This window comes from Rhinoraja longicauda, chromosome 12 (assembly GCF_053455715.1).
Source record: "Rhinoraja longicauda isolate Sanriku21f chromosome 12, sRhiLon1.1, whole genome shotgun sequence".
Lineage (NCBI taxonomy): Eukaryota > Metazoa > Chordata > Chondrichthyes > Rajiformes > Arhynchobatidae > Rhinoraja > Rhinoraja longicauda.
Genome location: NC_135964.1, coordinates 26,262,292 through 26,275,779, shown reverse-complemented (window position 1 = coordinate 26,275,779; position 13,488 = coordinate 26,262,292). Strand labels below are relative to the sequence as shown.

The 13,488-nt window shown below is 43.6% G+C and overlaps 1 protein-coding gene across 5 annotated transcripts in view; it reads right to left on the bottom strand.

Annotated features, from left to right (window-relative positions):
• The window catches only part of mab21l3 (mab-21-like 3), a 36,898-nt gene that overhangs the window by 15,036 nt on the left and 8,374 nt on the right, over positions 1-13,488 (bottom strand). For 2 of the 5 annotated variants that reach the window (XM_078408701.1, XM_078408702.1), the window contains 2 exons: positions 8,449-8,520; positions 5,559-5,850 (listed from right to left, as the gene is read on the bottom strand). In XM_078408701.1, coding sequence (XP_078264827.1) covers positions 5,559-5,850; positions 8,449-8,520 — 364 coding nt within the window. Of the gene's footprint in view, positions 1-5,558; positions 5,851-8,448; positions 8,521-11,944; positions 12,042-13,488 lie in introns of those variants that run through there. The other 3 variants (XM_078408703.1, XM_078408704.1, XM_078408705.1) reach the window with 2 other exon arrangements.

The window sequence follows — 13,488 nt, the reverse complement described above, 5'->3', positions numbered from 1 at the left end:
TATATGTTTCTATAAGATCCCCTCTCATCCTTCTAAACTCCAGTGAATACAAGCCTAGTCTTTTCAATCTTTCCTCAAATGTCAGTCCCGCCATCCCAGGGATCAATCTCGTGAACCTACGATGCACTCCCTCAATTACAAGGATGTCCTTCCTCAAATTAGGAGACCAAAACTGTACACAAGACTCCAGATGTGGTCTCACCAGGGCCCGATACAACTGCAGAAGAACCACTTTACTCCTATACTGAAATCCTCTTGTTATGAAGGCCAACATTCCATTAGCTTTCTTCACTGCCTGCTGTACCTGCACGCCAACTTTCAGTGACTGGTGTACAAGGACACCCAGGTCTCGCTGCACCTCCCCCTTACCTAATCTAACTCCATTGAGATAATAATCTGCCTCCTTGTTTCTGCCGCCAAAGTGGATAACCTCACATTTATCTATATTATACTGCATCTGCCACGCATCTGCCACGCATCTGCCCACTCACTCAACCTGTCCAGGTCACCCTGCAACCTCCTAACATCCTCTTCACAGTTTACACTGCCACCCAGCTTTGTGTCATCCGCAAACTTGCTAGTGGTGCTTCTAATTCCCTCTTCCAAATCATTCATATATATGGTAAACTGTTGCGGCCCCAACACCGAGCCTTGCGGCACTCCACTCGCCACTGCCTGCCATTCTGAAAAGGACCCGTTTCCTCCTACTCTTTGCTTCCTGTCTGCCAACCAATTTTCTATCCATGTCAACACCCTACCCCCAATATCATGTGCTCTAATTTTAGTCACCAATCTCACGTGCGGGACCTTATCAAAGGCTTTCTGAAAGTCTAGATACACTACATCCACTGGCCCCCCTTCATCCATTTTACTTGTCACGTCCTCAAAAAATTCCAGAAGATTAGTCAAGCATGATTTCCCTTTCATAAATCCATGCTGACTTGGACTTATCCTTTTACTGCTATCCAAATGCACCGTTATTACCTCTTTAATAATTGACTCGAGCATCTTTCCCACCACCGAAGTCAGGCTAACTGGTCTGTAATTCCCCGTTTTCTCTCTCGCTCCTTTCTTGAAAAGTGGGATAACATTAGCTATCCTTCAATCCACAGGAACTGATCCTGAATCTATTGAACATTGGAGAATGTTCACCAATGAGTCCACTATTTCTTAAGCCACCTCCCTGAGGACCCTGGGATGCAGACCATCAGGCCCAGGGGATTTATCATCCTTCAGTCCCATTAGTCTACCCAATACTAATTCTCACCTAATGAAAATTTCTTTCAGTTCCTCTACCCCCCTAGATCCTCTGTCCTCCAGTACATTTGGGAGATTGTTTGTGTCTTCCTTAGTGAAGACAGATCCAAAGTACCTGTTCAACTCTTCTGCCATTTCTTTGTTACCCATAATAATTTCACCCGTGTCTGCCTTCAAGGGACCCACATTTGACTTTGCTACTCTTTTTCTCTTAACATATCTAAAGAAGCTTTTACTATCCTTCTTTATATTCTTGGCCAGCTTTCCCTCGTACTTCAACTTTTCAGCCCGTATTGCCTGTTTTGTTACCTTCTGTTGTCCTATGAAAGTTTCCCAATCCTCTGGTTTCCCGCTACTCTTTGCTGTGTTATACATCTTTTCTTTTAGTTTTATTCCATCCCTAACTTCCCTTGTCAGCCACGGTAGCCTCCTACTCCCCTTAGAATCTTTCTTCCTCTTTGGAATGAATTGATCCTGCATCTTCTGGATTATGCCCAGAAATTCCTGCCATTGCTGTTCCACCGTCAATCCTGCAAGGATCCCTTTCCAGTCGACCTTGGCCAGCTCCTCTCTCATGCCTTCATAGTCTCCTTTGTTCAACTGCAACACTGACACTTCCGATTTAATCTTCTCCTTTTCAAATTGCAGATTAAAACTAATCATATTATGATCACTACCTCCAAGCGGTTCCTTTACCTTGAGTTCTCTTATCAAATCTGGTTCATTGGACAACACTAAATCCAGAATTGCCTTTTCTCTGGTAGGCTCCATTACAAGCTGCTCTAAGAATCCATCTCGGAGGCACGCTACAAACTCTCTTTCTTGGGGTCCAGAACCAACCTGATTTTCCCAGTCTACCTACATATTGAAATCGCCCATCACCACAGTGGCATTACCTTTGTTACATGCCAGTTTTAACTCCTACTGCATCTTACAGCCCACATCCGGGCTACTATTTGGGGGTCTGTAGATAACACCAATTAGTGTCTTCTTGCCTTTACAATTCCTCGACCAAATCCACAGTGACTCTACCTCGTCAGTCCCTATGTCTTCCCTCGCAAGGGACTGAATTTCCCTATGTCTTCCCTCGCAAGGGACCGCCTCTGCCCACCTGCCTGTCCTTTCTATAGGATGTATAACCCTGAATATTAAGTTCCCAGGCCCGATTCTCCTGCAGCCACGTCTCTGTAATCCCCACAATGTCATATCTATCAACCTCTAATTGAGCCTCAAGCTCATCTACTTTACTTCTTATACTTTGCGCATTCATATACAATACTTTTAATTCCTTACTCATCTCACCCTTCACATCAATCCCTATTACACTTGGCCATACTCTCCTATCCCTTTGTGAGCTTTCTTTCCCGTTAATTCTGGGATCATTAACTATCCCTTTACTCTCTTTCCCTTTAACTCCATCCTTGACTATCCCATTTCACACCACTCCCCCCCCCCTTATTTAGTTTAAAACCACCCATGTAGCAGTGGCAAACCTGCCCGCCAGAATGCTGATCCCCCGCCTGTTAAGGTGCAATCTATCCCTTTTGTACAATTCCCCCTCACCCCAAAATAGATCCCAGTGATCTAAGAATCTAAATCCCTGCCCCCTGCACCATTTCCTCAGCCACACATTCAGGTCGTGTATCTCCCTGTTCCTGCTCTCGCCAGCACGAGGAACTGGAAGCAAACCGGAGATAACCACCCTGGAGGTCCTGCTTTTCAGCATTTTTCCGAGCTCTCTAAAGTCACGCTGCAGAATATCCATCCCTTTCTTTCTGACATAGTTTGTGCCAACATGCACTACCACCTCCGGCTGTTCACCTTCGCCCTTGAGGATTTTTTGCACTCTGTCCGTGACATCCTGGATCCTGGCACCAGGGAGGCAGCACACCATCCTCGAATCCTGTCTGTTGCTGCAGAAACCCCTGTCCGTACCTCTCACAATGGAGTCTCCTACTACCACGGCGTTGCCTGACGTCGGCCTCTTTGGTTTTGGCTCAACAGCACTTTCTGCTTCGCAAGCCAGTCTGCCGCTCAGTGTGGCAATGTCTTCTTCCCCGACAGCTTCCAAGTGGGTGAACCTGTTCTCCAGAGGCACAACACCCACGGACCTTTGCACTCCATGTTTCCTTCCCATTCTCAGCGTCACCCACCATCTCTCTTCCAGTACCTTCGGTGTAACAATCTCACTGTAGGACTTGTCGAGGAATGACTCCGTTTCTCGGACGAACCTGAGGTCATCCACTTGCTTCTCCAGTTCCCCAACACGGTCCTTCAGGAGCTGTACCTGGATACACCTCTCGCACTTGTAGCAGCCAGAGGCACCAAGTGTCCTTGACCTCCCACATCCTGCAAGCATCACACTGAATCAGCTTGAATCACACTGAATTTCCACTCCCTTCAATCAGGAAGGTGGGTATGTTTCCTTACCATCCAGTCTGGGTAATCGCTAACCTTCTGAGCAAGAGTTTTCTCAGGGAATCTCAAGGTCTACATACACGTACGTGTCTCTAACACGTGTAAAATCTGGGAAGGATGTCAGGGCAGGGTTGTCCAATATTTCTGTAAAACCTGTTTAAAATATCATTTTGAAATTGACACAAAGTGATGTTTCAAGTCGGGACCTATCTTCAGACTTCTGCCTAACGTTCAGACAGTGCTAATGTTAAATGACATCTGGTGGGCCCATGCAGTGACGTGCAGTTCCTCATCATAGAGTCATAGGCCCTTCGGCCCAGCTTGCCCATACCGACCAACATGTCCCATCTACACTAGTCCTTCCTGCCCATGTCCCTCTAAACCTGTGCTATCCATGTACCTGTCCAAATGTTTCTTAAACATTGTGATAGTACCGTCGGTATAAGAAGATAACTGCAGATGCTGGTACAAATCGAAGGTTTTTATTCACAAAATGCTGGAGTAACTCAGCAGGTCAGGCAGCATCTCGGGAGAGAAGGAATGGGTGACGTTTCGGGTTGAGACCCTTCTTCAGTCTGAAGAAGGGTCTCGACCCGAAACGTCACCCATTCCTTCTCTCCCGAGATGCTGCCTGACGTGCTGAGTTACTCCAGCATTTTGTGATAGTACCTTCCACATCTACCTCCTCCAGCAGCTCATTCCATACACCCAACACCCTTTGTGTAAAAACGTTACCCCTCAGTATCCTATTAAATCTTTCCTACCTTAAACATGTCCTCTGGTACTTGATTCCCATATTCTGGGCAAGAGACTGCGCATTTACTTGATCTATTCCTCTCATGATTTTGTACACCTCTACAAGATTCATGTTCATGTGATAGGAATAGAAGATCACCCCTCACTCTCCTGCGCTCCAAGGAATAGAGTCCTAGCCTGCTCTACCTCTCCCTATAGATCAGGCCCTCGAGTCATGGCAACATCCTCATAAATCTTCTCTGCACCTTTCCAGCTGGACAACACGTGTCCCCACTTTGAAATTGTGATTCGTGCCAGGGTTGGCACTGTGTACCATACTGAAAGATAAGATGAAGTTACCAACTAGGACACAAAATCCATGTGTTTCAAGGCACATTCAAATTGCAGCAGGTAAAAAAAGTGCACCTCATCCCGTTTCAAAAACTTTCCTAACTCATTTTGACTAAAGAAAAGTTGGCGATGAATAGCAAGGATCACACACATTGCAGGTCACCCGCACAAGGTCAGAGAAGAACAATGACTGTGTCTGAACATTCGATGATCCATTAGCATTTCAGTGAAGTCTGCCAACAAAACCATTGAAACTTCCTTTTGGCAACTTTCTTCATTGTGAAATGTGCTGGGGCTCAGTGTGGTCTGTGGCTGCAATAGCATCTCAGCTAAGTGAGCTTCATTTGCAAGTGGACCCAATGGAGATCATTTTAACAGGCACAAACAAACCATTGTTGAGTAGCATTCATCTTAAAAATGCCTGCATCACAGAGTTAATGTGTAAGGGGAATGATAATTGTAGGCGCAGTGGTAAACTAGCTGCCTTGCAGCGCCAGAGACCCAGGTTTGATTCTGACTACAGGTGCTGTCTGTACAGAGTTTGTATGTTTTCCCTGTGACCTGCTTGGGTTTTCTCCGGGAGTTCCGGTTTCAACCCACACTCCAAAGACGTACAGGTTTTGTAGGCTAATTTGCTTGTTAAGATTGTAAATTGTCCCTAGTGTGTAGGATAATTTAAGTGTGCGGCAATTGCTGTTCGGCACGGACTCAGTGGGCCAAAGGGCCTTTGTCCGTGCTGTATCTCTAAACTAAACTAAAAACTAAACTAAATTAAATAATATAGATAGATTGCCTACCTTGAAATTTAGAAGACTGGATTGTGTTCTCAAGCAAGGCTTTGAAGATGACAATGACTTTGGATGGGACAATGTCACCTTCAATAGTGACATCTGATTGATGCCATTCTTGAGAACTCTTCAGGAACTGATCCACCTCCAGCCACTGGTGCAGCTTCTCGGGCTCTCGGACCGGCGAGATGAGCTTGGAGCCGCTCAGCGTATAATAACGCCACTGCCGCACTCTCCGTTCCATGTAGGCTGCCAGACCTCTCACCGGGATCATGACGACGAGCTGAGATGGTGACTGAACCTAAGAAAGAGCAGGACACCACTTGGAAACTACGATATCCCTCCAACGTTTCAATCCACACGGACATTTGAAATACTAACAAAGGAATTTGTTGTTGGGGTACGACCAATGATTCAATCAATGATGCAATGATATTTTATTGCCACATATATTTAAGTACAGGGAAATGCTTTGTTTTGCATAGCAGACCTCACATAAGCAGCAGACAAGTGTCGCCACTTTTAGCACCGACAAAGTTACAAAAGTTCACCAAACAGTCCTATCTACTGCCTACCACCACACGTGGCAGTTGGCCAGTACTACAAACTACGCCTTAAATAATACTTTGATTTAAGCAGAAATGTTTTGTAAAGTGCGTGTCCAATTTGATCATCAATGACTAAAAGTCAACTGATCAATACAGTTCAAAGCTAATCTGGGTTTGCCCTTTATAGATGTAGAAACAAGGAACTGCAGATGCTAGTTAATACACAAAGTGCTGGAGTAACTGAGCAGGTCAGGCAGCATCCCTGAAAGATATGGACCGGTGACGTTCCATGTCGGGACCCTCCTTCGGAACAGCCCAACCCGAAATATCACCTCTCCATGTTCTCCAGTGATGCCGCCCCAGACCTGCTCAGTTACTCCAGCACTTTATGTCTGAAATAATACTTGGATTAAAACTGAAATGGTTTTCTAAAGACTATGTCCAATTTGATCATCAATGACTAGAAGTCATCTGACCTAAACAGTTTGAAGCCAGTCAGGGTTTGCTCTTTACATCACTGATATTGGGACAGCAGTGTCATTAATAATCAGTAGCTAGCTTGTTTGAGAGAGTAAGGCAGTGGTGTGTTAAGTGGGAGATCAGCACATGGAGATAGTTTTAAAATAAAAGGATTGGAGAATATTACTATCTGTAAATCAACATTATTCTCCCTGTGCATGTAAATAGAATTTCAATTTGCATTCACCCTTTCACCAATCACTGAGCCTTTACTGAGAGTCACTACCTCTAGATATCACACCCAAGCAGCCATTATTCATTGACTCAGCTGTGACAGACAGCTGACAGTCAATCATGTTGAACACCACTTGTGGTTAGGCCCTGATTGATGGGATTGACTTTAGACTAGAGATACAGTGCGGAAACAGGCCCTTTGGCCCACCGAGCCCGTGCCGACCAGCAATAGTACGCGAGCACTATCCTACATACAAGGGACAATTTTACAACTTACCAAAGCCAATTAGCCTACAAACCTGCACATCTTTGGAGTGTGGGAGGAAATCGGAGCACCTGGAGAAAACCCACATGGTCACCGGGAGAATGTACAAACTCCCTACAGACAGCACCCATAGTCAGGATCGAACCCGGTTCTCTGGCACTGTGAGGCAGCAATTCTACTGCTGCGCCAGTGTGGCGCCCTGAGGATTTGCTGAGAATAAGTCCTGTGTAGCATGCTTCTAAAACGTGTTTAAATCTAATGAGGGTTGGTAAAGTCAACTCTCAGTTGCAGATGCTTATCTATATTGATAGAACCCAGCTGATCGAATTAGGTCTGGTGAAAAGACAAATTTGTATTGGGAAAAATACCATTATTGTACATCAATCTATTTTGTACCCTACTTCCTTTGAATGTAGACCCTTCTCTACAATGAGCCCTGCACGGGATGGTTTCAGCGAGACTGAATACAAGGAACTATGTGTTGTGGAGTTTCCACAGTGCTGACAATGAAAGTTTGGTTTGATTCAACGTCTGTTCAGAAGTTATTCTTATCTTGCTTTGTCCTTGTTGCTAAGCATTTCTTTTTATGTACGTCAGATGTGTTCTATTTTGCTGACAAATTATTTTTGCTGTCACGCCCCTGTTCAAATCCCTCCATTGTTGGCATAGACTATTATCATCAAACATATTGAAAAGCTCTATAAAAATTTGCATTTTGGCTGGTAAGCTTGATGTGTACTGGGAAATGCTCACTTCAATCTCCGTGAATCTAATATCAAAGCATGCAGAAACACAATGGGGGAAAAGAAAAACCAGCAGAACATTGTGTATAAATATTTGCTTTCTATGCTCACTGTGTTCTTTGAAATAGGATTTGTTACCTGAAAATATCTAAAGGATTTTGGAAACAGCCAAAATAAAGCAAAGATCTTTAAACCAAAGTAAGTAATCTTGTCGCAAATGGTAGGATATGCATTGATAACAGACACAAGGAATTGCAGATGCTGGTTTTTCCAAACAAAAACACACAAAGTGCTGGAGTAACTCGGTTGGTCAGGCAACATTTCTGGAGGACGTGGATAGGTGACGTTTTGGGTCTCAAGAAGGGTCCCAACGCGAAATGTCACCTATCCACGTTCTTCAGAGGTGCTGCCTGAATCACTGAGTTACTCCAGCACACATTGTGCTTTTTTTAACATTGTTAACACAGTTGGATAATATGGACGTGGAAAAGGTCTTGAAATATGGATAAAACAAGGGAGAGATGGTATTATCTAGAGACAGCAGGAAGTGGAAATATTCCGGGGCGTCACAAAATGGATTGAAGTTGAGAGAATGGGAAAGCGTTGGGATGAGAGGGTAGAGCTGTGGGAAGCAATTGCCAGAGATATACCTGGATGGAAGCAGCCTTTACTCGTTTCCCTGACAGAATTGCTGACCATTTAGCAACTACAGCCAGCTGGTCCTAGCAAAACAAACAAATCATGATGTTTCGAGAAAGAAAAGTCGACATAAACCATTCATTCAAAAGAAAAGAAAATCAGAGAATTCAGAGCAGCATTAATTCAGAGAAAAATGATATGTGTTGGGAGAAAATCAGCGAGACTGAGAACATGGAATTTGTCTTCATATGTACGAAATAAAACAATACAACTTAATACAGGGAATAATGTATCTCTCAAAGTTCTGTAAAATAATTAAATGTGCATATAACCCATTCTTCACATCTTTGTACAATAGACCTTTAATTCAACATTGCCCAATTCATTGCCCAAATCTGCCCTAAGTCAGATTTAAAACTATTGTACTAGAATAATCACAAAACTGTACAAAATAACAAACATTTCAATTAATGAAAAATAATTACATAAAGAAACATTTTTGAAATACCAAGGTATTATTTACATATCAACTCAGATATCAAACAGACTTGAACTCTCAACAATATCAGATATTAGAGACATAAGCAACTGCAGAAGCGGAAATCATACATAAAGCACAAAGTGCTCAAGTAACTCAATAGGATCATGAATGGAATGGGTAGGCAACTTTTGGGGTCAGGACCCTTCTTCAGACAGATATCTTCTTCCGATAGATACTAGGTAGACATTAATGGGACCAAAAAAACAACGTCAGTTCTTCATTGTTGTTTCTAGGAGTAGGCCAGTCCAGGATCAGAGGACACAACCACAGAATAAAAGGACATGTCTTTAAAATGGAGATGAGAAGGAATTTAGGTGGCGATCTGCAGAATTCACTGTCACAGACTGCGGAGGCCGTGGATAGGTGACGTTTTGGGTCTCAAGAAGGGTCCCAACGCGAAAGGTAATTTGGGTATTTTTAAAGCAGAGATTGGTAGGTTTTTGATTAGTAAGGGTGTCAAAGGTTACAAGAAGAAGGCAGGAGAATTGGGGCTGAGTGGGAAAAAATAGATCAGCCATGATGAGCTGAATGGCCTAATTCTGCTCCTAAGTCTTATGGTCCTATTATGCTCCTAACAGCACAATGCTGGTCAAACCAAATTTCTGGACTCAAATTAAGTTGTAATGATTTTCATCACAGGTGATTTCAGCATCATTCTCATGGCTCTGGGAGTTCAAATGAATTCAGAAAAAAACCCGCAGAAAAAGGATGATTTGCCCCTGGTTGAGACCATAAATAACTGAACTATATCCAGTTATTATTTAGGACTTCAAAGTCTCCTTAAATAACAAACACCACTCCTTGACATTTACCTCTCCTCTTCAAAAACCGAGGAATGCCTTTGGCTCCATTGTGCCGAAATTCCTCCATTTCATGCTCCGTATCTTTCGCAAAAACTCACCGGAAAAAAATATGTTTTTGTATAAAGTAATTTCCGAGCTCTTACTTGAACTCTCTTGACTGTGTCCCTGCTGGTCTTACAAATAGCAGGAGATTGTGAGGAACTAGAGAGAGGTTTGCTACAATGATGGAATATCACCAACATCATGTCTCAACTCTTTACTCTACCATGGAAGGACCAGTAGTATGGAAGGGAGATAGTTTTACATCAGGTAGAAACAAGGAACTGCAGATGCTGGTTAATGCACAAAGTGCTGGAGTAACTCAGCAGGTCAGGCAGCATCACTGGAAAACATGGGTAGGTGATGTTTCGGGTTGAGACCATTCTTGCAGATGATACTAAGCTGGGGGGTAGTGTGAATTGTGAGGAAGATGCAATAAGGCTGCAGGGTGACTTGGACAGGTTGTGTGAGTGGGCGGATACATGGCAGATGCAGTTTAATGTAGATAAGTGTGAGGTTATTCACTTTGGAAGTAAGAATAGAAAGGCAGATTATTATCTGAATGGTGTCAAGTTAGGAGGAGGGGGAGTTCAACGAGATCTGGGTGTCCTAGTGCATCAGTCAATGAAAGGAAGCATGCAGGTACAGCAGGCAGTGAAGAAAGCCAATGGAATGTTGGCCTTCGTAACAAGAGGAGTTGAGTATAGGAGCAAAGAGGTCCTTCTACAGTTGTACCGGGCCCTGGTGAGACCGCACCTGGAGTACTGTGTGCAGTTTTGGTCTCCAAATTTGAGGAAGGATATTCTTGCTATGGAGGGTGTGTAGCGTAGGTTCACTAGGTTAATTCCCGGAATGGCGGGACTGTCGTATGTTGAAAGGCTGGAGCGATTGGGCTTGTATACACTGGAATTTAGAAGGATGAGGGGGGATCTTATTGAAACATACAAGATAATTATGGGATTGGACACATTAGAGGCAGGAAACATGTTCCCAATGTTGGGGGAGTCCAGAACAAGGGGCCACAGTTTAAGAATAAGGGGTAGGCCATTTAGAACGGAGATGAGGAAGAACTTTTTCAGTCAGAGAGTGGTGAAGGTGTGGAATTCTCTGCCTCAGAAGGCAGTGGAGGCCAGTTCGTTGGATGCTTTCAAGAGAGAGCTGGATAGAGCTCTTAAGGATAGCGGAGTGAGGGGGTATGGGGAGAAGGCAGGAACGGGGTACTGATTGAGAGTGATCAGCCATGATCGCATTGAATGGCGGTGCTGGCTCGAAGGGCTGAATGGCCTACTCCTGCACCTATTGTCTATTGTCTATTGTCTATTGGCAACATATAGAATGCAATCAGAAGGAATTCCTTAATGGGATAAGGAATCGGAAGCACATATAATCTTCCACTCTCTATGAATACTAGAACACTAGTGAGAGAATAAAATGTTAAGGTATTGCTGGAATCTTTTCCATGTGGTGAAGTAAAAGTTGCTTATTGCAGAACATAGCAACACAATCGAACCTATTGTTATGCAGCACAGAGACATGGTAGTGCAGCAGTAGAGTCGCTTCCTTACAGCACCAGAGACCTGAGTTCAATCCTGACTACAGGTGCTGTTTGTACGGAGTTTGTATGTTCTCCGTATCACTGCGTGGGTTTTTTTCGAGAGCTCTGGTTTCCTCCCTCACTCCAAAGACATACAGGTTCATAGGTAAATTGGCTTTGGTAAAATTGTAAATTGTTCCTTGTGTGTAGGATAGTGCTCTTGTATGGGGTGAGCTGGTCGGCATGGACTAAGCGGGCTGAAGGGCCTGTTTCTGCGCTGTAACTCTAAATGTAAAGTCTAAACAGCAACACAATATAACCTAATAGGTTATAAATAGGTTATATATATTTAACCTGTTTAATATATAAAAGGTTAATGTTATATAACCTTTAATATTAATTTTAAGTTTGTATATAAACCTTAGCCTATTAAGGTTATAAAATAATTTCTGGTTATCTTTTCAACAGGTTTAATGTAGAGGTTAAAATAGGCTTCTCAGCTAAAATGAAGTCCACTGCTAACAGAATTCATCGAATAAGCTGGCTCGCTTAGAAAAACAATTAGTGCTGAGAAAAATAATCTTGCTTACTTGGAAGAATAAGTAAATCCTGAGGCTTCAGATCATGCAGCCTCAAGGCCAAAGGGAAGCAGACGAGACAAACTCTCCTTCCCAGAGACATTGGGATTAGCTCAACTAAATAATTCCTGTTCCCATACCTAGTCTAAGAAACATTGTTGACTGTTGTGTGCACATTAGCGATGTAGTGCAGGCTTATTGAGTACATAGTGCAAATGAACTCATTGGATTTCACCTCAAACAGCGATCTGGAAAGGTGCCAGGACCCACGAGTTCTCCAGTCAAGGCTGCTGTCGAAGGAATGTTTTGACTAGTTCACTATTGCCAGACAGAAGTATAGTTTTGCTTTTTTAGTGGTAAATTAGCTAAGCAGAAAGATCCAAGCCACTGTACATAGAACGCCACAGCACAGGAACATGCCTATCAGCAATGTCGGTGCCAAACATAATGCCAAGTTAAACTAATCTCCTCTGATTAGTTTATGCACATGATCCATGTCCCTCCATTCTCTGTACATCCACGTGCCTATCTAAAAGCCTCAAATGCCACTACCACCCCTGACAGCGCATTCCAGGCACAATAGACAATAGGTGCAGGAGTAGGCCATTCAGCCCTTCGAGCCAGCACCGCCATTCAATGCGATCATGGCTGATCACTCTCAATCAGTACCCCGTTCCTGCCTTCTCCCCATACCCCCTCACTCCGCTATCCTTAAGAGCTCTATCCAGCTCTCTCTTGAAAGCATCCAACGAACTGGCCTCCACTGCCTTCTGAGGCAGAGAATTCCACACCTTCACCACTCTCTGACTGAAAAAGTTCTTCCTCATCTCCGTTCTAAATGGCCTACCCTTTATTCTTAAACTGTGGCCTCTGTGTAAAAACTAAAAACATCTCCTTTGAACTTTGCCCAACAATGTTTAACAAACAGGTTTTTGCGAAAAGTCTTGCAAATTCCTACACATTGATGGTACAGGGTGAAAAAATGGTGCAATAAACATATTGCCTGCCATTTTCAGATATGAAGTCTTACAAAACCACACCTTTAGGGCTGCAACTGGGACAGATATAGAAAGTTTATTTGCATTCGCAACACATGTCAGCAAGTTTGCACTGATAGCAGTGCAAAGAGATAATAAAAAACAGAGAGTTTTGCTTAGATCTCTCCCATTCTAACTCCCAAAGATCCATTCACCTTATTTCAGGCCCAACATGTGATGCAAAGGAAGAAGGTAATAGAAGTGGAGATGCCAACTGCACTCCGATAAAGGAGTTATGACCAGGTCATTGGAGAAGTCAATGATAATTTGCTGAAAACCTCTTGCTTCTAACAACATGCTTATACAGGCCCACTACCGATTTTCCACCAGCTTTAGTTTCAGAACCTTTCTGGTTTTATCTGTTCTGCTGGCTCTGGCCAGACCGGAGTTCCAGAGCCCCGGCCACAGGAGGGAAATTCGACCAGCCGATCGGCGCGGACATCCCGATGAAGGACAAAGGAAGCTAAAACATCCCTAACCACATTGTTATATACTGGCATCTGCATGCCTAGTTTTTTT